The sequence below is a fragment of the Ochotona princeps genome, chromosome 33 (assembly GCF_030435755.1).
Source record: "Ochotona princeps isolate mOchPri1 chromosome 33, mOchPri1.hap1, whole genome shotgun sequence".
NCBI classification, from domain to species: Eukaryota; Metazoa; Chordata; class Mammalia; order Lagomorpha; family Ochotonidae; genus Ochotona; species Ochotona princeps.
Window position 1 is genome coordinate 680,176 of NC_080864.1, and position 24,905 is coordinate 705,080.

General features: G+C 64.0%; 2 protein-coding genes across 7 annotated transcripts in view; one reads left to right on the forward strand and one right to left on the reverse strand.

Moving 5' to 3' along the window:
- Positions 1 to 21,184, forward strand: part of DNM2 (dynamin 2) — a 57,481-nt gene extending 36,297 nt beyond the window's left edge. The window contains exons 10-20 of one of the 6 annotated variants that reach the window (XM_058658028.1): positions 672 to 810; positions 1,502 to 1,588; positions 3,724 to 3,794; positions 6,640 to 6,691; positions 9,645 to 9,758; positions 14,567 to 14,676; positions 17,040 to 17,151; positions 17,480 to 17,644; positions 19,209 to 19,441; positions 19,645 to 19,902; positions 20,200 to 20,288. In XM_058658028.1, the coding sequence (XP_058514011.1) occupies positions 672 to 810; positions 1,502 to 1,588; positions 3,724 to 3,794; positions 6,640 to 6,691; positions 9,645 to 9,758; positions 14,567 to 14,676; positions 17,040 to 17,151; positions 17,480 to 17,644; positions 19,209 to 19,441; positions 19,645 to 19,902; positions 20,200 to 20,269 (1,411 nt within the window). In that variant the 3' untranslated portion in view covers positions 20,270 to 20,288. Of the gene's footprint in view, positions 1 to 671; positions 811 to 1,501; positions 1,589 to 3,723; positions 3,795 to 6,639; positions 6,692 to 9,644; positions 9,759 to 14,566; positions 14,677 to 17,039; positions 17,152 to 17,479; positions 17,645 to 19,208; positions 19,442 to 19,644; positions 19,903 to 20,199; positions 20,295 to 20,986 lie in introns of those variants that run through there. The other 5 variants (XM_058658029.1, XM_058658031.1, XM_058658026.1 and 2 more) reach the window with 5 other exon arrangements.
- A 366-nt stretch (positions 21,185 to 21,550) lies between these two features.
- TMED1 (transmembrane p24 trafficking protein 1) lies at positions 21,551 to 23,902 on the reverse strand. The gene is made up of 4 exons (XM_004595746.2): positions 23,654 to 23,902; positions 22,952 to 23,049; positions 22,344 to 22,527; positions 21,551 to 21,814 (listed from the first exon to the last, which is right to left on the reverse strand). Exons 1-4 carry the CDS (start codon positions 23,900 to 23,902, stop codon positions 21,596 to 21,598), a joined length of 750 nt encoding a protein of 249 aa, XP_004595803.1. The 3' UTR covers positions 21,551 to 21,595.
- Between the last annotated feature and the right edge of the window lie 1,003 nt (positions 23,903 to 24,905).

The following is a 24,905-nucleotide window of genomic DNA, read 5'->3' on the forward strand; positions in this document are numbered from 1 at the left end:
CCGCCCCTGCATCAGCTGCTGGAGGCTTAGCCACTACCACTGCCATCGCCATGCCCCGAATCTCCCCAAGGTGCAGCCACCCACCCGTGTGTGCCCCACGGCTGGTGGAGGGAGACCTTGAAGGCCAACCCTGCAAGTGAGTTCTCAGGGTCCCTGCCTGGCACTGCCAGTCAGCTAGTTCCACAAGCCCTGGGGCTGCTGTTGCAGGGGGCTGCCTCCAGCCGGCAGGATGCAGAGGCCTGCGCCCCCTTGAGAGGGCCGGCTTGCTAGAGGCCACCCCATCCCCGCCTTGGCCCACGTAGCAGCGGCACTTCCCCCCCCCGGGGTCCCCTGTGCTTGCACAGCGCTCCAGGCTGGCAGGGCTTTTAGCTGAGGCCTCTGCTCTCCCGTCTGGAAAAGCCCACCGTGGAGGGGCTGCACCAGGCTCGTCCCGCCACCCATCGGCACAGACGGGAAGACCCTAGGCCTCAGGGGTCCCAAGCAGCTTCCGGGGCAAACGCGGGCCAGGCTCCTGGGCACACGCACTAACCAGCTGATTCGTCTCTCTCCCTCTCTCCTCTCTCTCTGCCCCCCATCCCTGTCTCTCTGCCTGTCTCCCGACCCCTGTGTGTGTGTGGCCTGCGCTGTCCCTGGCCGCGTCTGCCTCGGCCTGCCCTCCTGCGCGTGACCAGGACGGGCCTCTTCACCCCCGACATGGCCTTTGAGGCCATCGTGAAAAAACAGATTGTCAAACTCAGAGAGCCCAGTTTGAAGTGTGTGGACCTCGTGGTCTCAGAGCTGGCCACGGTCATTAAAAAGTGTGCCGAGAAGGTAACGGGCTCCCTGCCAGCCACTGACCATCGGCTCCTGCGTAGCCTGGCTCCCCTCTGCCCGCCCCGACCCTGCCCACCCGGCAGACCCCTTGTCACTCGGGCTCAGTTCTGTCCCGTGACATCTCACTCGCGCCCCCCTTGGGGCTGGAGCCGGCCCCGACTTGGACCTTGTCGGGAGACTGTATTCCTGTGCCCTGTGCACTCTTGGGGCCCTTCGAGAAGCGAGTCTCGTCCCCACAGCACCAATCTCTCAGGCGTGCGTCCTGCAGGAAGAGGGACGGTGGTCGGAGCCATCTCCGTCACACGCCATGTTCCCTTCACCACCTTGGCAGCAGCCCGTGGTGTCCCCACGGCCGCCCAGGGCTGGATGGGCAGCGGGTACCAAGGGCCCCTGGGTGGCAGATGGCACTGCCTGCTTGGCTCAGCCACCTTCCGACCGCTGGCACCTGCCAGGGACAGCCTGACCCCTTACTCGCTCAGCCCACCGTCTCCTCACCATCCTGCTCTTCTGAGGGGTGGGGACTCGGTGGCCCTTCTGCCACTCGCTCCCACGCCACGCCTCCCCACTTCCCCTAACCCCCACCCCACCCCACCGCTCCGCTACGCACGCACGGCCTTCCCGCTTGTGTGATGGCATTGCTCCTGGGGGCCACCGCCATCCGCCAACACGGCCCGCCTGTCCTCCCCAGCTGAGCTCCTACCCCCGGCTGCGAGAGGAGACCGAGCGCATCGTGACCACCTACATCCGGGAGCGGGAGGGCAGGACCAAAGACCAGGTATGGCGTGATTGACAGCTCTGTGCACCATTGCCAGTGCGGGCAGCTGCCTCGAGCCCCGCCCCCACCATCCCACAGACGGGGGCCCGCTCCAGGGCCTGGCTGCCACAGCCCCCTTATCCCACCGTGCCAGGTCTTCAGCTGGGCCCCTGCAGCGAGTGGGCCCTCGGCAGGACACCCGTGGGCTGTCCATACAGTGGGCCGCGTGGACCAATGGCTGGCTGCTTTGTAATCCACATGCCATTGTGGGTTTCCGGTTCTCTTGTTTGTTTGGTTATTTTTTATTGGAAAAGCACATTTGCAGACAGAGGGAGATTCAAAGAGAAAGATCCTCCATCTACTGGTTCACTCCCCAAGTGGTCACAACAGCTGGAGTTGAGCCAATCTGAAGCCAGGAGCCAGGAGCCTCTTCCAGGTCTCCCACACAGGTGCAGGGTCCCAAGGCTTTGGGCCGTCCTCGACTGCTTTCCCAGGCCACAGGCAGGGAGCTGGATGGGAAGTGGAGCTGCCGGGATTAGAACCGGCATCCACATGGGAGGATTAGCCGATTGAGCCGTAGTGCCGAGCCCTCCACTTCTTGTGAGCACACCCACGTACACACACTGAGCAGTGAGCCAGCGGGACCCCAGGAGAGAACGAGGCAGCAGGAGGGTGTCCTGCGAGAGAAGCAGGCCGACGGAGGGAGCCCACACCCGCTCTTTCACTCCCCCAACGCCCACAGCAGCTAGCTGGCCTAAGGCCGAGGAAGCGGCGGAGCCCCTGGCCACCAGGAGCTTCCCACAGGGCCCCATATCTGCAGCCCATGGGGGTCCCAGTTTCCAGTTGGGGTGCCAGGCCCTTTGAGCTCACAGCCTCACTGCCTGCACAATCTGGACACTGCCCCCCGGCTCCCCCCAGGCGTGCTGTGGCCCCTCACAGTACCGCCCGGGGTGCCAGCGCGTCACTAGAGCCACACAGGGCCCCGCTCACTGCCCCGTTTTCTGCCTGAAGAATGCCCAGCATTGCCAGGGGGCGGGGCTGGCCAGTGGGAGCCTGTGGCGGCTGCCAGCCGCTTGGCCCGTTGTAAGCAGCGGACTCAGGCCGTGGTGCACCACTCCCTGGGCAGCCCGGGGCAGGGAGGAGCTGCCGAGGCCTGGGCCGCATCCGAGCTGCATCCCTGTCTGAGGCCTGCGGGCGCTCACACGTATGTCCAATGGGGGTGCACGTACGTGGGGGGAGGTGGTAACTGCAACATGAGAGAGACGGTAGCAAGAACAGGAGAAAAGTCAGCGTACCCATGGCTTGGTTGTCACCTTGTTGGCCATTTCATGGCCTGTGCGTGTAGTTTTAAAGTGTTCTCTGGGCCGGCATTGTGGCCCCGCGGGTTAAGCCAGCGCTGGTGACCCCAGCATCCCGTATTGGAACAGCAGCTGCTGGTGGGGGCGGGGAGCTGGGACCAGCGAGGGTGGGAATTTGGAACTGGGCTCTGGGCCCTGGGCCCTGGCTGGCTCCCGTACGTGTGGAGTGAACCGGCAGCTGGAAGGTCTCCGTCTCTTTGCCTTTCAAATGAACAGTAAATGGAAACCGAACACATTGTGGAAATTGGACTTTGAAAGAGCCTGGGCATTTTTGTCATTGTTTATGCACCAGAACGTAGAAAGCCATGCGTAATTTTGTCATCATGGATGGACTTTTTATTTCCTTAAACTTTTTCAGACTGTCACGTCTGTGAGCGTTTGCAGTTCTTCCTGTTAGATGCTTTGTTTTCCACTTGATTTATACAGTATTTTTGCCGTGAGTGTGCGTACGTTGGGCATGCTGGTTGATCCAGCCCTACATTGTTGCTGCTGCTTCAAGTTTAAATCCGGGAGCGGGCGTCCGTGTCCCCAAAATGTCGCTCATTCTGGCATTGCCCATACCCTTCGCCCTGCTCCCACCTTGCAGCCGGAGCCACTTAGCCAGGGCGCCAGTCCCGGTGGTCAGGGTGCCCCCGGGATGCCCTTACCCGACCCTGGCCCCTGCACGTCCACCTGTCGGGGGGGGGGAAGCCACGCAGGTCCCGGCTGTCCCTGCTGGTGGGTCTGGGGAGTGCTCAGGCCCTGCCCCTTCTGGCCCCCTCCACACTCATGGTGCCCCCCCAACCCCGGTTCTTCTAGATTCTTCTTCTCATTGACATCGAGCAGTCATACATTAACACGAACCACGAAGACTTCATTGGATTTGCCAAGTATGTACTTTTGGGGACAGCGGTTGGTGGGGGCGGCAGCAGTTGGGCCCTTAGAGCCAAGTCCACCCCAGCCCAGGAGCCAGGGGCTGGGTAAAGGGCACGGCTATTGGCCTCGGAGCCTGCCGGTGGCCCCTGCGCCATTGTCCCCAACGAGCGTGCCTTGTGCAGGGTGAGGGGTGGATCCTTGTCCCGTAGGGAAGGACAGGGCCAGGGCAGGAGCTGTCCACCGTCCGGGTTCTCCCAGACTTGATCCTTGCCCAGACCAGGGCAGCAGGGCGGGTTGGGGACATCTCCTTGGCCTCCAGCCATCCATTGTAGAATTATTGCTGCCACCTGCCATGGCACCTTGTCGTGGGGCCAGAGCCTGGAGTTCCGGCTCAGGTGGAATACAGACACGATGTGAACATTGCAGGCCCAGGGCACCAACTTGGTGAGCTTGGCCACCCTCTGTGGAGAGCGGGACTTTGCCCCAAGATGGCGCTTGTTATTGTCTTCTCACGGCACAAAGGCAGTAAACAAGTTTTAGGAAGTTGTAGAGGATTGGTTCAAGGTCTCATGCAGTCTGCATGGTGTGCGCGTGATCAGAGTTGTGATTGGTGTGTGTGTGCGTGATCAGGGCTGTGATTGGTGTGTTTGATGGTTTAGTGTTTTTGTGTGTTTGCAATTGTGGAATGTATGTGTATACCAAGAATCAATCACGTAAGAACCTCCTGCAACAGCAGATCCTGGCTCCAGCCGTTCTCGCTCTCCAAAAGAATGGTTCCCCTAAGGTATGGCTTAACATGCTGGATCGGTAGTCAACGACGGGTAAGTATCCAATAAGGCTTTACCAACCTAAGACAGGCACCACGAGCCAGGTGGTTAGCCGATGACGGGTAAGGGAAGAACTTCCTAAAACTTGTTTACTGCCTTTGTACTGTGAGAAGACAATAACAAGCGCCATCTTGGGGCAAAGTCCCGCTCTCCACAACCCTCCAACCCGGATTGTTCCAGAAGCCACCCCCCGCCCGACTTTTCTAGCAGGATGCTGCCAGGCCACCATTCTGTGCCAGGGACTGTGACTGCTGGGCTTCGGGGGGCTGACTGTGCAACACTCCAGGCTGGGGTTGGGGAGGGGCCTGGGGCAGTCCTGGACCCTTGGCCTTGAGGCTGGAAACAGCATGTGCCCATGCACCTGACGGTGGGCAGAGGAGTGTACCATGCGTACCTGTGGCCGGTGAGAAAGAACAGGCAGGCAGCCGAGCCGAGGCGCCGTCAGGAGCTGCCCTCCCCCAGCCTGGCCTGGGCCGGGCCCTGCACAGGGTGCCCCGGAGGTGCGGCCGCGAGCGCTGGTCCCTTGCACCAGGCCGCCCCTCTCGCTCACCCTGACCTCTCTGCTTCTCTCACTTCACCCGCAGTTCCTTCTCACACTCTCTCTTGTTTTTCCTTTGGTCTCTCTACTCTTGGCTCTGGACCCCTGGGCCTCCCTTCCTCCCCCAGCTGTTACTACCCTGAGCAGCTGGCCACCGGGTGGGTATTGCCTGCTGTGTGTGTGCGTGGGGCCTGGCCTGGCTGTATGGGGCCAGCCCTGGGGGAGGACTTCCCTGGGCCCACCCCAAAGATGTTGGAGCACTCTCTGGGAGTGAGTCAGCTGGAGGGCAGGCCAGGGACCCCCCTGAGCGTGGCAGTCAGGCCTGGAAGATCAGGAAGCAGTTAGGGAGAGCCCCAGGCAAGGGGGTGCTGACCTAGGCACACACCAGGCCCTCTCTCCAGCATCTCTTGCAGGCAAGGAGAGGAACTGGAGCCATGCAGCTGGAGGGTCAGGCGAGGCGAGAGGCCACCACAGCTGGGGGGCATCTGTGAGAGAAGCCCACCTCCTTATACACACGTGCATGTCCTGCCTTAGCCAACAGCCAGCTTGAAGGCAAACCCCAGATGCTGAATCTGTAAAGAACTGAGGTTTAGAAAGTTCCAAGGAGGGCCTGGCGCCATGGCTCACCTGGCTGCTGCTGACTCTTCAAGCCTCACCAATCCATATGGGCTCTGATTTGTGTCCCAGCGGCCCCACTTCCCACCCAGCTCCCTGCCTGGGGCCTGGGAAAGCAGTGGAGGACGGCCCAAAGCCTTGGGACCCTGCACCCGCGTGGGAGACCCGGGAGAGGCTCCTGGCTCCTGGTTTCTGATCGGCTCAATTCTGGCCATTCCGGCCGCTTGGGGAGTGAACCAGCAGACTAGATTCATGATCTGTCTCCTCCTGTCCCTGCAGATCTGCCTTGCCATCAAAATAAACAAATCTTGAAAAAAAAAAAAACTGAAAGAACCAACTCATGCAGTAAGATAAGAAAACAAATCTTAGGAGGGCAGACACCGCGGGTGGTGACGGCACCCTAACAGCTGCCCAGCGGGTGCCCGTGGCTCTTGGGGCTCTCCGTGCAGACGGGGGAATAGGTTGGGTGCAGCAGAAGACAGATGTGGGGCCGTGGGGAGCATTAGGCAGCTGAGCCCGGGGCGTGAGCAGAACCCTGTGGCCTGGATCCCTGGCCATCGCCCAGGCCTCAGGCCCCCACGGGCCAGCCTGCCCTGTGTGCGGGTTCCCTCCCAGGTACGTGGGACTTCCCGCTCCCTCTCGGACACCCCAAGCTCCATGGCTTTGTAGAAGTGAGAGCTGGCCCTAGATCTGGGCTCCCACGCACCCCCAGCTGTTCCCTCGGGCTGCTCTTGCATGCAAGGGGCTCCAGCGCTCTGCCTCTGTCCCCCTCGTGGGCAGGAGACCCCCATGCGGGCTGCCCAGGCCTCTTGCTCTCCAGCATGCCTGTGTGTTCACATAAGCCTCCTCTCTCTCTCTCCCCCGCCACTTCTGTTGCAGCGCCCAGCAGCGGAGCACACAGCTGAACAAGAAGCGGGCCATCCCCAACCAGGTAGCCCATCCCTGCACGCCTCGGAGGAGGGGCGGGAGGGAGGGGGCTCGTCGGGGGGCCACGGAGCCCCAGAGAGGGACAGCCCTGCCCGCCAGCTGTCCCTGCCTCCCGCAGGCCACTTCAGCACACCCGCAGCTCCCAGCACCACTCCTGTCCAGGTCCCCGTCCCCCTTGGACTGTCGGGCTGTAGGTGGGGCCCCCGGGAGCCATGTTGCTGGCTGGCACACAGACCGGGTGCTGGGTGACATCCTGCCGGAGCCGTGCCCACAGCCTGCTGAGCACGTTTCTGGGGCTTCCTCGTGCGTTGACCGGCCCTTACCAGGACACATCCTGTTTTGCCAAAGCTCTGCCAAGACCCCCCTCCCCTCGGGGCGGGTGCCGTAGGCGGAGCCCCGCGGGAAGGGCGTAACCCCTGCATGCCCCTTCTTTGTGGGTTTTTTTTCTAGTTTTACCTGATTGGTTTAATTTATTTAATTTTTTTGCGCTTGCCCTAGGTATGATATGTGTTGTTGCTTTGTTTTGGGGAATGGAAATGAATTCAGTATTAACACCATGAACGTAATTAATAGCATGTAATTATTTTTTTTCTTCTGCTGTCCCCTCCTCTCCCATTTTTGTGCTTTTCTTGCTTTTTTTTTGTTTTGTTTTTCCCTCCCCCTCCGTCCTCTCGTGTTCTTTCCAACTCGTCCCCTCTGCCCTGCCCTTCCTTAATTTGCCCCGCAACCCTAACTTGCATTTTCAAAGGGGGAGATCTTGGTAAGTACCTGCTTAGTGTGGTAGCGAAATGTCCTAGCCCCTCGTAGTCATGGAGACCCCGTCCACCCCGCCCCCATCCGTCCTCCCCCCATAACAGCCGGGACACCAAGGCGCTGAACGCCCCGCTGACCTGGAAAGCCCGTGCCAGGACTGACACTTAGACCTGACCTTGTGGGTAGACCTCACGCAGACACTACTAACCTGCTGGCGTGCTGTGGGCTCGGGGTGCCAGTCCCAGGCTGACGCCCTGCCCGCCCTCTGCCTGTGGCAGACACGGCTAACCAATCCTGGCGTTCTTCACTGCTAAGCAAGCCCCCTCCCCGCCCCACCCCGTCTGTGGCCTTTGTGACTAAATGACCGTGGTGTACCCATCACCGTGCCCCCTGGCAGACATGGCCCACGGGGTCAGCGAGCTCTTCCTGAACGCCACTGCCACTGTCCTCCTGCCCCCATGGCCAACAGGACAGACAGTGGATGAGCCAGCTCCTGTCTGCGTGCCCCCTTCCCCTGGCAGTAGCCTGTGATAGAACGCAACAGTGTAGCCCCGAGTTCTCACAGCCGTGCATGCAGCAGCCCCACCGGTCAGTGGGCACGGGGCCCTCCGAGAACCGTGCTGGCCATCCCTCCGTAGGTAACCCTCTCCCTCCTCATGTGGAGCCCAGCTGAACTCAGGCGGGAGGCCTCCCGCACAGCCCAGTGCGGGGACTGACCGAGTTCCCACCTGAGACAAGGCCCTGTCCACACCTCGCCCCTCAGCGCCACCCTCTGTCAGGGGTCTCTGATGTCCCCAGACCTTGCAGAGCACTGTGCCTGGGGCCCCAGTGTGAGCGTGACCTTGGCCCCTGGTCCTTAGGCTCCTCCCAACTCCCACCCCCAGCCGGCCTGCACAGCTCGGGCTGGCACAGCACCCCAGCCATGCCGCTTCCAGCCTGCCACCCCCTCACCCGCCTCCTCTGTCGCCTCCCCTGCCCAGTCCCTTGGGCATGGCCCCTCAGGCACTTCCTCCTGTGTGATAGGTGCCCGCATCTGCCACTCACAGCTTGCAGCTTCCTGGCCTGGGGTTGACTGACCTCTGCAGCAGGGTGGGGGGTGGGTTGCTCAGAGAAGGGTGCCTGCTGGCAGTGGGGACAGATGCCATGCCTAAACCGCAGCTTCTGCTGTCCTGGCTTTTGAGAGTGGGGTGCCCTGTGCGCCCCCGGGCAGCACTACCCGCCCGGGGGTGTGGGGGAGGCTGGCTCTGTCCCGCTGGGAACCAGGCCGGGCCAGGCAGGCTTGACTGAAAGGGGACTTCCCTGGGGTGCCCACCCCACAGGGCATTGGCCGTGTGCCCAGACTGGACCTCCCTACTCTGTGCCTGTGCCTTGGCTGCCCATGGAAGCCCCTGTTGGCCCGGGCTGGTAACGCCTCCAGAGTCAGGGGCTTCTTCCTCCTCCTGGATCCTCCAGGATTGGCCCTGGGCTGGTCCTGGAACCACGAGGGGCCTTCCTGCACCGACAGGAAGAGCTGTCTGTTGGCTCCAGGTCAGAGAAGTCCCTGGTGCCTGTGGCCTTAGCCATGGGACGCCAGCTGGCATTTGCAGCCAGACCAGGCAAACCCGTGGTGGGTGCATCCCATTATTCCACCCATGGGTGCTCCACGCAGCACACCTTACGCTCCTGGCTGGGCCCCAGGCTCCATGTGTCACTCTCCCCCCAGCCAGCTGCCCCGGGGACCCCCAGTCCAGGATGAAGGGAGCCCTCTGGGCCAGGAGTGTGGGAGCCTGCTTTTAGCTGGCAGGGGGCCTGTTACTAAGAGCTGCTGGGCTAGGAGCCCACGTGCAGCTCAGCCTGACACCCTGTGTGCAGCTGGCCAGGGCTGGGCACCTCGTCTCCCCCGACGCGTGACCCTGACACCCAGCCCGTGTCGACCACACCTGTCCCGTTCCCCGTCACCTGCCACGCCCCCACCCCACCCCCAGCTTGCACCGCCGGGGCACTCTGCCATGGTTTCCCGCTGGCTGGGTTCGGGGGTGAGGTGGAGTCAGGCCTCCTGGCTTTGGACAGAGGTGTCTCCACCCCTTTGGTCCCTGGCTTCCTGCCTGCTGTGGGGCTAGGTTGCTGGGTGCTGTGCTGGGGTGGTGGTGGTCGGGAAGCCGGGACGGGCTGGGCGATGCAGGCCGCCAGCCCCGCTGACCCGTGCCCTGCGCTGCCCCGCCCAGGTCATCCGCAGAGGCTGGCTCACCATTAACAACATCAGCCTGATGAAGGGCGGCTCCAAGGAGTACTGGTTCGTGCTGACGGCCGAATCCCTGTCGTGGTACAAGGATGAGGAGGTGAGTGTGCAGCGGGCGTCCCCCGGGCCTGCCCGCTCTACGCGGCACCCATCCATGCACTGGACAGGCTGCACCTCGTGCCCGGCCCTGGTCTCTTCCTGGAACCCCCCGGGGTTGGGTCTCATGACTGCCAGAGAAGGGAGGAGCTGGGCGTGGGGGGCTCGGAGGGAAGGGGCCTGATGTCCCCCAAGAGGGGCCAGCCACAGCCCAGGACCGGGGACACGGTCAGCTTGGGGCCTTGCCCAGTTCTGCCTGTCAAATAGGGTGGAGAGGCCCCTGCCCTCTGTGTGGAGCCTCTGTTTACAACATCCCACACGTGTGGGTCAAAACAAGGGGTGGGGCACCAGGACCAACTGCAGGGTGTGCCCGGGGCTGAGGCCTGTGGGCGGGGCTGGGGGCCTGTAGGTGGGGTTGGGACCTGTGGGCGGGGCCGAGGGCCTGTGGGCGGGGCTGGGGGCCTGTAGGTGGGGTTGGGGCCTGTGGGCGGGGCTGGAGGGATGTGGGCGGGGCTGGGAGCCTGTAGGTGGGGTTGGGGCCTGTGGGCGGGGCTGGGGGCCTGTAGGTGGGGTTGGGGCCTGTGGGCGGGGCTGTGGGCTGTGGGCGGGACTGGGAGCCTGTAGGTGGGGTTGGGGCCTGTGGGCGGGGCCGAGGGCCTGTGGGCGGGGCTGGGGGCCTGTAGGTAGGACTGGAGACCTGTAGGTGGGGTTGGGGCCTGTGGGCGGGGCTGGAGGCCTGTGGGTGGGACTGGGAACCGGTGGGCGTGACTGGGCCTGTGGGCGGGGCTGGGGGCTGTGGGCGGGGCCTGGACCCTGCTCAGCCATGCCTCCTCTGCACCTGCCCCACCTGGCTACCTGATGGGCTCATTTCAGGTTCTCTTCGCATTTAAAAAACAATTTAAAAGGTTTAATTTTGTTATAAGATTTATTTATTCCTATTAGAAAGGCAGATCAGATTTTATGGAGAGGAGGAGAGACAGAAGGGAAGTTCTCTGGTCCACTGGTTCACTCCTCACGTGGCTGCAGTGGTTGGAGCTGAGCCGATCTGAAGCCAGGAGCCAGGATCGTCTTCCAGTTTCCCACATGTGTGCAGGATTCTTTAAAGGATTCGTTTCTCTTTATTTGGAAGACAGAGTTACAAAGAGAAAGGTTCATTCAATCCCCAAAGGGCTACAGTGGCCTGGACTGGGCCAGGTCGGAAACCAGGAGTCAGGCACCCCTCCGGACCTCCCATGTGGGAGGCAGGCTCCCAGTCACTCAAGACAGGACACGAGCGAGTGCCTTCGGCAGCCGCTCAACAGGGTGTGTCACGCAGTGGCCCCCAACCTGCGTCTTGCTCAGTCCCTCAGAAATTCGGGAAGGGAGGAGTGCTTGACATGAGAGCTGCTGGTTGGGCTGCTCTGGTGAGCCTCTGGCCCCTGGAGCGGGTCTGGAGGCCCCAGCGAAGGCGCTCCTGAGGACACGTTTCCTCGCTTGCGTCTGGGAGCCCTGCCGCCCTGCGCTGTGCAGCCCTGCGCTGTGCCCCAGCTCGCAGGCCTGCTGGCACGTGTGGCCGGCTGGTGCCCATGCAGCTGGGGGCACTGCACTGCCTTGGGCCTCTCACTCCCTACCCTGCGTCCCTGCTGGACCGTGTTCAGCAGTGGGGGTGCACAGCTGCCCGTGCAGGGCCTCATCGCAGGAGTGACCACCCAGGGCTTAGCCTCGTGGGGCGGCATTTTTTTTTTTTTTTGCCCAGGATCTTTCTTTTAAAAATAGGATTTATTTATTTTTACTGAAAAGACAGATGTACAGAGAGAAGGAGAGGCAAAGATCTTCCATCCACTGATTCACTCCCCAAGTGGCCGCAGCGGCCGGAGCTGAGCCCATCTGGAGCGGGAGCTTCTTCCGGGTCTCCCACGCGGGCACAGCACCATCCTGTGCACACACACGCACACACACACGTCTTCTCTCTGCTGCTTAGGGCATCCCACCTGTGGCCTTCAGTCCCCAAGTGGCATCTGCAGCCCGCTCCCCCACCCCATCCCTGAGGGTTTCGGGGTGCCGAGTGGTTTAGGACACCCCGCCCAGGAAGTCCTTCCACGGAGGGGCACCGGCGTCATTACCCCCGTCGGCCACGTGGCATCACTGACTTCTGACCAGCGGCTTATCCCCAAGTCAGGGTTGGGGGGCGGGGCTCCTGGGTGCTCACCCGCAGAGGTCTGCAGGGTGGGCCACACGCCACGGCCTGCGGGACATCCCACCCCACCCCTCGCCTCTCTGTCACTCCACCCAGCTCAGGCCCAGTGCAATTGCCCTGAGGGAGGGATTCCCTGCCCCCCACTCCACCCCGGCACGAGGGAGCCACACAGGTCTCTAGGACGTTTCCTGAAGTTTCTAGAACCCCAGCCCCATCTGAGAGGCTGTGTGTCAGTGCAGGACCAGTGCACCCTCTGGCTCTCAGCACAGCCAGTCTGGGAGGAGAGGGATGATTGGACCATCCCCCCACCGCATTCCTGCTCCCCGCCTTGGCCCACTGTGGCATCTTCTGAGGTGCCCAGGCTGGGGGTCCAAAGCAGCAGCCTTCCCCGGGCCCAGCTGGCGGCAGAGGGAGTGTGGGCCCAGGGCAGTGAAAGCCAACGGCCCACGCCTGCCTGCGTGCACCCCACACACAAAGCCAGTGGGGGGTGGGAGGCCAGCAGGCCCAGTCCTGTGTCCAGCGACCACCCTAGCAGGGCTCCCCCACCCAGGGCCCCCCACTTTGTCAGAGCAGCCCCCCAGGAGAGGCCTGCGAGTAAACAAACAAAAAGACCCTCCTCCCCCAGCTGTGGGGAAGGGGCTCTCGCAGACCCAGACACACACACCCCTTATCCTCCTGTGGCTGCCCCTAGGGGGTGGCTGGCGGGGGGGGGGGGGGCAGGTGGCACTCACCAGGTCGTGGGGCGGTGGTGGAGCCTGGCCGGGCCAGCCGAGTGAGGCGCCGTGGCCGAGCCCAGCCTAACCAATGTGCAGACTACTGTACACGTGGAGGGCCCTGAACAGGTAGTCTGAACACTGGGCAGGCGAGGCCAGCTCTCTGCTCAGGGGCTCGGGGGCTCCGGGTAGCCGCTCCTCGGGGGGCTTGGGGGCTCTGGGTGGCCGCTCCTCGGCTCCGCGGCGCCCATGGTGACGTGGCAGGGCTGGGGCCCCGCCGCCGCTGCACATCTGGAGAAAGTTGTGGGCTTTCAGGAAATCCTAGGCAGGGAGGCGGGGAGGGCAGGGAAGACAGGGGAGGGGAGCCCGGGCCTGGGGAGGGTCAGCGGCCTGGAGAGGGGAGCCCGGGCCTGGGGAGGGGAGCCGGGGCCTGGGGAGGGGAGCCCGGGCCTGGGGAGGGGAGCCGGGCCCTGGGGAGGGTCAGCGGCCTGGAGAGGGGAGCCCGGGCCTGGGGAGGGGAGCCGGGGCCTGGGGAGGGTCAGCGGCCTGGGGAGGGGAGCCGGATCCTGGGGAGGGGAGCTGGATCCTGGGGAGGAGAGCCGGGACGTGTGGGTCGGCGGCCTGTGTGCTGCTGAGCAGCTGTCTCAGGGGGGCCCCAGTGGGAAGCAGGGGCGCGTGCTTGCTTCTGTGGGTGCACGTGTGCGCATGTGCCCTGGGTGGGCGTGATGTATGGTCGCCACCGCCGCCTGGACAGAGTGCAGCCCTAAACAGTTCCAGATGTGGAGTCTCCCGTGACTCAGTTACTAGCTGGCTGCTAGCTTCCTACCTCTTCACACGCAAGGGTGGGGTCTGCGGGGGCCCTTATGGAAACTTCCAGGCCAGGGACAAAAGCGCCTGTACAGGCCCTCCCCCACCACCCTCCCACCCCAACACACATATCCCTCCCCTGTCCTGGGCCTTGCCTGGGACCCCTGGTGCTAGCCTGCACCCCCCTCACACACACACCAGCCTGCAGCCCGCACAGCGGGGGGAGCGTGCACCAGGGCCTCTGGACTCCCCCATCCCTGTGTGTTTGCTATAGGCACCCAGCTGCCGTGGGGTGCAGGGGCAGCCTGCTCCACCCCACACACCCCAGGGAGGGGTGCTGCCTCTCACCTGGGGCCCCGGAGCCGTGGCAGTTCCCCTGACACATGGGCTCCCGAAGGCCCACGTGGTGTGGCATGGAGGGGGAGCCGCAGGTGAGCCTGGCTGCATGCAGCCATGGGCTGGGTGAGTCCGGGGACCCCAGCCTGCAGCTCTGCCTCTCTGAGCATGGCAGGGGTGGGGATGCTCCACAGACTAGCTAGTACGTCCACCTGCTATATGAGCCACTGCAGGTCAGGGAGCTGCCTGGAGGAGGAATCCTACTTCTGACCCTCCCTACCATCACTGCCACAAGGACCAGTGCTGTGGCCTCGGCAAGGTTGCACCTTAGGCTGCCCACCCACCCGCCTGCCGGCGTGGGGGCCTCCATGCCTGGCATGTGGGCTAACACTCACTGAATGGAAGTTTTTTTCCCAGTTCTGGAATCATCTAGAAAGGCCGCAGGTTAAATCAGAGCCCCATGCCCAAGTCCGGCTGGTCTCCTGCCCCTCTCTGCCCTGGCCTGCACCCCTCCTTAAAACGGGGTCAAGACAGCTTGTTCTTGGGTTGTCATGGAGACGCAGGTCCAGGGCTGACCCGGATGTGGAGGCGGGTGAAGGGTTCTGCTGTGGTCACGGGCAGCTTAGCGTGTGTGTGTGTGTGAGTGTGTGTGTACACTGCCGTGGATCCCACTGTGTGTGGGGGGGGCACAGTTAGAAGCCCCAGGCACTGGCCATGGCCCAGAGCGCCCTGAGGTGTGTCAGGTCCAGGGCCCAGGGTGACCTGCTCTCCCTCCTCCAGGAGAAGGAGAAGAAGTACATGCTGCCACTGGACAACCTCAAGATCCGCGATGTGGAAAAGGGCTTCATGTCCAACAAGCACGTGTTCGCCATCTTCAACACGGAGCAGAGGTGAGGGCCGCTGCCGCCAGCACTCTCTGCCGTGGACGCTGCTGGGGAGCACCCCAGAAGGGCCGGAGGAGCCGGGGAGGGGCCTGGGGAGAGGAGTGCTCACAGGAGCCCTCAGGTGGTCATGGCAGGGAGCCCAGGGGCCCAGGGCCAGTGGAAACTGGGCTGGGATGGACACAGGGATGCCAGGGAGGAAAGGAGGCCTTGACCAACCATGACCCAGTGGATTCAGGCCTGAAAGCCACCTTGGGCAGAGGTGGGGAGAGTGACGCAGGGTCAGCTGGGCCCTGTGGGGAGCAGGTGCCCAGCGGAGCTGGTGGAGAGCGCCCCCAGTGGCCAGGAAAAGTCTGAGCGCCACCTGCTGTTCAGGGAAAAGGCTGCAGGCAGGAAGGGGCAGGGAGAGGGCATCCCTCCCCCCTTTTACTGTCTCGGGGGAGGAGATGGACAGGCAGAGGGAACGCAGCCCTGGAGGTTCCCGAATGTGCATGGTGTGTGTCTTCTGTTGGGGCAGCTCCGCCGTCAGCAGTGCCCGCTGGGTCGGGTGTGTGGCGAGGGGACACTGCTGTCCCGTTGGTGTGAGCAAGCCCCTGGCCCCTGCAGACCCTCCCTGACCCACAGCTGCCTCTGAGGAGCAAGGAGGACTCAACCCTGCCCTAGTCGGGCCTGGTGTGAGGCTCTGCCTGGCCGTGACACCGGCAGCTGTCCCCTCTTCCGTAAGTTCCCCTGAGCAGGACACTGACCAGATGTGGCATTTAAGAGCAGAAAATGTCCTCACATGTCCGCTCTGAAGCAAGTGTGTCTGATAAACACCCCAACTTGGAGCAGGTGCAGCATACAACTTCCATCCAAGCACGCAGGGTGCCGCCAGCCTCCTCCCTGGCCGAGCACTGTGCGGTGCGCCATCTTCCACGCAGGGTGCCGCCAGCTTCCTCCCTGGCCGAGCACTGTGCGGTGCGCCATCTTCCACGCAGGGTGCCGCCAGCTTCCTCCCTGGCCGAGCACTGTGCGGTGCGCCATCTTCCACGCAAGGTGCCTCCGGCCTCCTCCCTGGCTGAGCACTGTGCGGTGCGCCCCATTCCCCGATCAGCCTGTTACAGAAGTTGCTGCTGTACCAAGTCACTCACAGTCCTTGTCCTGTCCATGTGAGCGCAGAGCACCGGCCATCTTCCTACCTGTTCTCTTCGACTAGAATCCGGACAGAGCTTACTGTGCGTGGCTCCCTGGGCAAAAGGCCCTCAGCCTCCTTCAGCACAGGGCTTCCTACTTGCTGTGCACAGCGGTTACCCAGCCCTCCTGATGCCATCCCAGGAGGCAGCATGCCCTACCCTCTGTAGTGACCTTCTGAAGTCACGTCAGGCAGCTGCCGACTGCTCACTGGCCACTGGCTGGCCAGAGCCCTGTCCTGGGCCAGGCTCAGCTCCCAGCCCACCACTCACATCATTGAGGCTTTTTCGTTGTTGCTGTTTTTAGTATTACTATCCCAGCATCAGGCTCAGTTGCACTCAAATCTATAAACACTGACCCCCAGGTTCAGCATGATAGCTCAGTGGGTAAATCCTCATCCTGCAGGGGCCAGGTTCCCATGTCAGTGCAGGTTCAAGCCCCAGCTGCTCCACTTCCCACCCAGCTCCCTGCCTGTGGCCTGGGAAAGCAGTGGAGGACGGCCCAAAGTCTCCCACCTGTGTGAGAGACCAGCAGATGAAAGTAGCCTTACATCAGAGAGAACATATGGTGTTTGTCCTTTGGGGATTGGCTTGTTTCCCTGAGCAGAATGGTCTGGTTGGGACGTTTGGCTGCAAATGGTAGCATTTCGTTCTTGTGAATGACTGAGAAGTATTCCAGACTAGATACACCACAGTCTCTTTAAACTTTCCTCTTCGGACGGGCATCTGGGTTGTTTCCATGTCTTTGCTATTATAGACTGTGCTGCTGTGAATATAGGATTACAGACCCCCTTCTCACACAGACCCCATTTACTGTGGATGTATCCCAGCAGTGGGATGGCGGGGTCACACGGCAGCTTCATTTTCAGTTCTCTTAGCACTGTCCATATTGACTTCCACAGTGGTTTTGGTTTTAAGATTTGTTCGCTTGCTTGAAAGGCAGAGTGACAGAGAGGCTTGGAGAGACCTCTCCCTGTGTTCACTCCCCACGCTGGCCACATGTCTGAGTTTCCTACATGGGTATAGTTCCCCAGGCACCAGTGGGCCGTCCCCCACTGCTCTCTCAAGTGCGTCAGCAGGGAGCAGCCCCAGCTGGGGTTGAAGTACCCCATTAGGCACACCCAGGACACAGCCCACGCCTCCGGGTGGGTGGCCGAGGCCAGAGCCCCCTGGAGCCTGCGTCCTCCTTCCCGCCCACCACAGGAATGTCTACAAGGACCTGCGGCAGATCGAGCTGGCCTGCGACTCCCAGGAGGACGTGGACAGCTGGAAGGCCTCATTCCTGCGAGCAGGGGTGTACCCTGAGAAGGACCAGGTGACCACCACCCGGCCAACCTGTGCAGGGGGGGTGAAAGGGGCAGGGCAGAGCTCTGACATCAGGACCCAGAAAGTTCTGGAACAGTAGCCAAGCTCCAGCACACTCCAAGAAGGGGATCCCAGCTGCTCCTTCTCTCCCTTCCTCCTGTCCTTGAGGGGACGCAAGCACGTCCCCCTCTCAGTCCCCAAGCGATCGTGCTGCCATTCCCGGCAGTGTGCCAGCCTGGCATGCAGTCAGCCCCGGTCTGGGCCGGTGGGATGGGGGGCCTCGGTTCCCCCAGAGCGCCGGCCTGGCTGTCCGCTCAGCCTGTCGTCTCTCCCCACAGACAGAGAATGAGGATGGGGTGCAGGAGAACAGCTTCTCCATGGACCCGCAGCTGGAGCGGCAGGTGGAGACCATCCGCAACCTGGTGGACTCGTACGTGGCCATCATCAACAAGTCCATCCGGGACCTCATGCCAAAGACCATCATGCACCTCATGATCAACAATGTGAGTGCCCGTTTCACAGGCAGGCATGTCGAGGCCCGCCCAGGCTCAGGCCGCTCCCGCCCCCGACCTCCTGTTGGCCAGCCCTGGGCTCCTGGGAGCCGGGGTCCAGCCAGTGGTCCCATGTGGGCGTGAGTGTCACCTGCCCGTCCCCAGGGGCCCTGGGCTCACAGGGCCTGCGTGTAAGAGAATGTGGATTTGGGCACAAACCATCTTGCCACACACACCTAGTTTCTGTGTAACCCACACCTTGACACACGTGTGGGTAAGGGTGTGTGTGTGTGTGCATATGCCCAAGGAAGCCCTGTGTCGTTCTGTTAGCCACGCGGAGCCTCAGCCCCTGTGGCACGTCACGGTTCTGCCCTCAGGTGCTGCGCGCACCTACGGTGCAGGCCCACACAGAACGGGCCTGGCCACGGTCATTTTCAGCGACCTGGGAGGTGTCCTTGTCTGTCTGTAAGGACCTGTGGGTTTGATTATTTTTTTTTTTAAGATTTATTTATTTTATTATAAAGTCAGGTATACAGAGAGGAGAAGAGACAGAGAGGAAGATCTTCCATCCGATGATTCACTCCCCAAGTGAGCCGCAACGGCCGGTGCTGCGCCGATCCAAAGCTGGGAACCAGCAACCTCTTCCGGGTCTCCCACGTGGGTGCAGGGTCCCAAAGCTCTGGGCCGTCCTCGACTGCTCTCCCAGGCCACAAGCAGGGAGCTGGATGGGAAGTGGAGCTGCCGGGATTAGAACCGGCGCCCATATGGGATCCCGGCGCTTTCAAGGCGAGGACTTTAGCCGCTAGGCCACGCCGCCGGGCCTGGACCTGTGGGTTTGAAGGGCACAGCAACAGGAGATCTGACTGGAAGAGATGTGGAAAGAGACAGATACATAGGACGCCATTAGGGAAGAGACATGCAGGTCACAGAAGCTTCTAGTGCAGTGTGACCCCAGCAGCCCACAAGAGCACCAGTTCAGACAGCAGAGGACGGCCCGAGCTCCTGGTTCCCTGTGCCCTGATGGAGCTCCTGGCTCCGGCCTGACTCGGGCCTGGCTGGTTTGCCACTCAGGCAGTAAGAAAATTATTTCATTTCTCTGGAGAGACAGAAAGATCTTCCGTCCACTGGTTCACTCCCCAAATGGCCACAGTGGCTGGAGCTGAACCAATCTGAAGCCAGGAGCCAGGAGCCTCTTCCTCCAGGTCTCCCACGTGGGTGCAGGGTCCCAAGGCTTTGGGCCGTCCTCCACTGCTTTCCCAGGCCACAGGCAGGGAGCTGGATAGGAAGTGGGTCTGCCAGGATTAGAACCGGTGCCCCATGGGATCCTGGTGCTTGCAAGATGAAGATTCACCCACTGAGCCATCGTGCTGGACCCACAAAAACATGTTTTCTTGAAACCAGGGGTCGCTGGCCCTCGGCAAACCCACCGCATGGTTCTCAAACGCTGCCTATGGCAGTGAGCTAGTTCCTTTGATCCTGGTTTCTGTTGCCTTGTGCACCTTAAGGTGCGCCACAGCCCACACCCCGCCACCTGCAGCGCCCCTTGCCCTGACTCTGCGCCCCGCCCGGCCCGCAGACCAAGGCCTTCATCCACCATGAGCTGCTGGCCTACCTGTACTCGTCGGCGGACCAGGGCAGCCTGATGGAGGAGTCGGCCGAGCAGGCGCAGCGACGAGACGACATGCTGCGTATGTACCACGCGCTCCGAGAGGCCCTCAACATCATCGGGGACATCAGCACCAGCACCGTGTCCACGCCCGTGCCCCCGCCCGTGGACGACACCTGGCTGCAGACCGCGAGCAGCCACAGGTGGGCACAGGCCACGGCCAGGCGGCAGGGGTGTGGGTGCGGTGGGTGTGAGGGGTGCAAGTGAGCCCAGCAGCCGAGCCTGGAAGGCCTGGGCCGTGGGACTGCTGGGCTCCCTTCTGGAAGGTTCTGCACCGGGAAGGCTGGGCTGGGGCAAGGGAGGAGGCCCCCCGTGGCTCACAGCACACACACCCTTCTCTCCACAGCCCCACTCCACAGCGCCGGCCGGTGTCCAGCACACACCCGCCACCGCCGGGCCGGCCCCCGGCCGTGAGGGGACCCACGCCGGGACCCCCGCTTATCCCCGTGCCCGTGGGGGCTGCAGCCTCCTTCTCCGCGCCCCCGATCCCGTCCCGTCCCGGCCCGCAGAGCGTGTTCCCCAACAATGACCCCTTCTCGGCCCCGCCTCAGATCCCGTCTCGGCCAGCCCGGATCCCCCCTGGCATCCCTCCAGGAGTGCCCAGGTAAGGCCACGCCCATGGTGCAGGGGGCCAGAAACGCAGGCCCACCCGGTGAGGCCTGGGGACTGCTGTCACCTAGCCCACAGGGGGCACCTGCCCTGCCCAGGGCGGGGGCTGTCACCCAGGGTGACCCAGCAGTGCAGTGGTGCGGGGGTTGGAGGTCGGGCTCTGTGCCCCCAGGCACAGCAGAGGCTGGCCGCTGGAGGGAGGCGTGTCGAGGGTCGGGGGGCTGGGTCCCCACTGTCGCCGGGCCTCACGCCGCACCCCCTTCCCTGTCCCGTCTGTCTCTTCTCTCTGCAGCAGAAGGCCCCCTGCCGCGCCCAGCCGGCCCACCATTATCCGCCCGGCCGAGCCCTCCCTGCTCGACTAGGCCGTGGGGGGTTGTTTTCAGGGGGCCCTCTTGCAGCCGCAATGCAGGAGCTTTCTCAGCCCCCTGGCCTCCAGGCCCCCACCAGGCTCCCTGTGGGTGGCCCTCCGCTGCCAGCGCCTGCCCCAGACCCGTCCCAGGCTGGACAGCACAGTGAAGGGGCCCCCTTGCACTTTGGGGATGGGGCTCGCAGGAGGGCAGCTGCTAGGGGCTTCCAGCTGGAAAAGCCCATGGGGCAGGCCTAGAAGCAGGGGTGTAGGGGTGGGGGTTCCTGTGGGGCACGGCCCCCAGCCCGTGGGTGGGTTTCCTTCCTGCCCCGCCACAACCACTAAGGTGCCTTCACCAGGCCCAGAACCCTCAGCCCTGGTCTTCCCACCCTCCTCCTCCTCCTCCTCCTCCTCCTCCTGGGTCCCCAGGGTGGCCCAGGCATGGACTGGGGGCTGCGGGCATGGCCGAAGTGTTGGGGGGCTCTCCCGGCAGCCCTCACGCACCCCCGGGGGTGACTCCTTGAAGTGCCTGTACACTCTGAATAAACTCCAATAAAGGGAATACCGTTCCCGCGGCTGTGTGGGCCTCGTGTGTGTGCGCTCAGGCTGGCGCTTGACAGCCTGCACCCCAGGCGCCACTGAGTCACTGTTCCCCTGGCCGGCGCTGGGGCCAGGCCTCCCCGACGCCGGGTCACCGTTCACCTTTGCTCTCTGGTTTCTGTCTTGTGCCCAGGCGACCACCTCCATCGGCTCCCACCAGACCTTTCTTCTGAGCTTCGTGGGAGCGCAGCTGCCTCCCTTGGGGGGCCAGGCCTGCCCCAGCGGGGGTCCCCGAGCCCCCATCACCAGACAGTGGCGTTCTTGACCATAATTTATTAACTGCGCCATCAGGGGTCGCAGGCAGGCTCTGGCCGAGCCGCACCATGGGCCCCCCCCCGCTCTGCCACCCTCGCTGGGGCCACCACAGGAAGAGAGGGCATGGGGTACGCGTGCGAGGCCCCCTGCCCCTGAGCTCTCCACTCCTGGGCTCACTCCACCGCCGGACCCCCTCGCTGCCTCCACGGCCCAGCGGGCACCGGCACCACAGGCTCCCCAAGCCGGCCTAGTGGACCCCCTGCATGGGCAGCGCTGGTGCGGGCCAGAACGCGTGGACTAAGGCACACTGACAGGGAGGGGGCGCCCAAGGGTGGCCACCACACGGCTGGCCCAGGCCACGGCGTCCCCGGCCTCAAGCAGGCCCCTCCTGGGCGGGAGGAGTTGCTGCGCCGGGCCACGCAGAGGCTCCTCGGGTGGGGCCCCCCACCCTACACACACACACACACTGCACACACCCATGCTCGGGCTACGTGGGCACAGGGCGCTTGTCCTGGAAGAAGCGCTTGAGTGTGCACACCTGCAGCACGGCCACGAGCAGCAGCACGGCCACGTTGACCGCCGACCAGAAGTTGACACGTTCCAGGTTGCCCTCCTGCAGGTTGCGGTCACGCGCCTCGAAGGCCCGCAGCAGCGTCAGCACCTGGATGCAGCGCTCCAGCCGTGTCCGCATGGTCTCCACAGACTCCTGGGGTGGGAGCGGGTGGCTGTGAGGCTGAGCCAGCGCGAGGCCACCGCGCAGCTCTCCCCGCCGGCCCTAGGGCCCTGCGCCGTTACTTAGCCAGCCTGTGCCTATGTACCCAGGTATAATTCTTTCTCTTGATACAAACTGCCTAAAAGCCCTTAAAACCTACATGTGGGTCAGCCAGGCCTCACAGGTGCCACCATGGCAAATGGGTTTGTGTCCCGGCTGCTCTCCGCTCCTGGGAAAGCAGCAGCTGGTGCCCCAGACCTCGGGCCGGTGCCACCCACGTGGGAGACCCAGACGGAGCGCCTGGCCCAGCCACGGCTACTGTGGTCATTTGGGGAGTGAAAAAGCAAGCAGGTGCAAATCTCTCTCATGTAACTGCCTTTCAAATAAATCAATATTCGAAAAAAAGAACCCTACAGTTGGGCTATTTTTTTGACACCTAAGAATTCGCAGCCGAGAGCACGGCTGGGGGCGGGGAGGCCGGGCGGCTGGCTGCGTGAGGTGGCCCCCCACCCGCCCCCCACACCTTGATGTCCTCCATCTTGACGTCCAGCATCTCCTCGGGCTCCACAGCCTCGGCCCAGCCCTCCGCCTCCTCATCGTCCTGCAGGCTGTCAAAGATGAGCTCGAAAAACACCAGCTTCTCAGAGATGGTGCTGAAGGAGTTGTCAAAGCACAGCTTGTAATCGCCCGCCTCTGTGGGCTCCACTCTGCAGAGAAGACGGGCACCCCACACGTGACCCTCTGTGGGCTGCAGCAGGGCAGGACAGGACCAGGCAGGGCAGGGCTGGGCAGGGTTGGGCAGGGCCAGACAGGACAGGGCAGGACCGGTCAGGGCTGGGGTGTGCAGGGCAGGCAGGACCGGGCAGGGCTGGGCAGGGCAGGGCCAGGCTGGGCAGGGTCAGATAGGATAGGGCAGGACCGGGCAGGGCTGGGGTGTGCAGGGCTGGCTGGGCAGGGCCAGACAGGGCAGGGCAGGGCTGGGAAGGGCTGGGGTGTGCAGGCCAGGGCTGGGCAGGGCCAGGCTGGGCAGGGCTGGGAAGGGCTGGGGTGTGCAGGGCAGGGCAGGGCAGGGCCGTAACCTGAGGCCACCTGTAACCCAACCCCAGGGAGGCGGTGGAGAACCACACTCACGTGTGCAGCCCGTCTGCCTTGCGGGACTCGCTGACCAGCAGCACGCCCTGAGGGCTCTCCAGGGTGAAGTCCACGTCCAGCCCAGCCCCTCCGATCACCTGGCAGGGGCCACAGGTAAGAGCGAGCCGAGGGACGGGGCGCAAGAACACACACACATGCACACACACACACAGACACACACAAGGGGCACGGGGCAGAACACACGCACACACACACTGGGCACGCGAGAACACACACGCACACACACACCCCTGGCTGTCCACCACCAGGGCCAGACACCAGGCTGGGGGCCGGGGAGGGGCTCCCCTGATTGATGGGGCACAGCCACGCCCCTTTCTGGGCTCCACCTTATTCCTCCCAAAAAACCTCCTTGCTTGACCACGCCCACCCCGGAGACTCCGTCAACAGGCCCCGCCCTGCCCTCTAGCCACGCCTCCCTCTTGACTAAGTCCCACCCTCTAAATGGACCTGTCTCTCCTCCCCTGACTCGGCTACGCCCCCGCCCCCTCGAGCCCCACCCCGTCCCCTTTCTCGGCCACGCCCCTACTCAATTTGGACCCAGCCCCTCTCCCACGCGTCACTCCGCCCCCTGCTCGGCCACGCCCCTCGCTGCCTCTAGCCCCACCTCCTCCCAGGCATCGCCCCGCCCCCGATGGGCCCGCTTTCCCTGGCTCCTCCCCTTCCCGCCGGCCCCGCCCCCACCTGGTACTCGGTCTCCAGGCTGGCATTGGCCGGCGCCGACTGATAGAAGCACTGCCTCCTCCCCGCGGGCAGCAGGAACGTGAACTCGCCGTCCTGCACGGCCGGGGGCCCGGCGCCGCGCACGCCCGCGGGCGGCAGGAGCAGGAGCAGCAGGAGCAGCAGGAGCAGCGGTGGAGGCGGCAGCCAAGGCGGCAGAGGCGGAGGAGGCGGCGGACGCACGGCCCGCGCCCGCACCGCGCCGCCCGCCATCGCTCGGGTCACCCCTCTGCACCGCGCCCCGCGGCCCCTTTAAGCGCTGGCCCCGCCCCCCGCAGGCCCCGCCCCCGGGCTGAGCGCCCGCCCAGCTCATTGGCTGCCGCCGCCGCGCTCCTGCGAAGGACCCCAGCCGCCCCTCCCGCGCCGAGCGAGGCGGGCTGCCCGGGCCGCTGCCTGATGCAAACGCGTGGCCGGAGAGAAGCGGCCTTCCCGCGGGAACACCTCACTTTTGCCCCGGCGAGGCGGGGACACGGTGACACACGATCACCCGTGACCGTCGTCCGCCTCTCAGGCGGTCGCGGGGACAGCCCGGCCGGGTCCTGCGGGAGCGCAGTGCGCCTGCGCGCGGCCCGGCGGGCGCGCCGAGCGCGGGAGTTCGAGAAGTTCTCGAAGCTCTGGCTGGCGGCTTCCTAGGGACCCGCGGGCGTGAGGGACCCGCTCTGTCATGGCCGCCTGTGGCTCGGCGCTCGCCTCCGAGCCTCGTCCGTCAGGCGCGGCCGATGGCACGGCCTCCGGGGCGGCCCGCAGCGCGCTCGGCCTCGGCCCGGGGGTCGGCACGCCGGGGGGCCTCGCCCACCTGCCCCGGCCGTCCCCGAGTCCCCGGGAAGGTGAGCCGGAGCAGGCGTCCAGGCGAGAGGGGACCCGGGGGAGCCCGCCGTCCCGGGGGAGCCCGCCTGTGCCCCCCACACACACCCCGCCGTCCCGGGGAGCCCGCCTGTGCCCCCCAAACACACCCCGCCGTCCCGGGGAGCCCGCCTGTGCCCCCCAAACACACCCTGCCGTCCCGGGGAGCCCGCCTGTGCCCCCCAAACACACCCTGCCGTCCCGGGGAGCCCGCCTGTGCCCCCCAAGGCCCCCCACACCCGGCCGTCCACAGTCCCGTGGTGCCCAGCTGCCCCGGGCCTGGCAGGAAGGCCGCTCAGCAAGGGAGCCGTGGGCAGAAATGTAAAATAAGAGAAAGGCGCAGGCTGGTGCTCCGAGAGTGGCAGGGCGCCCC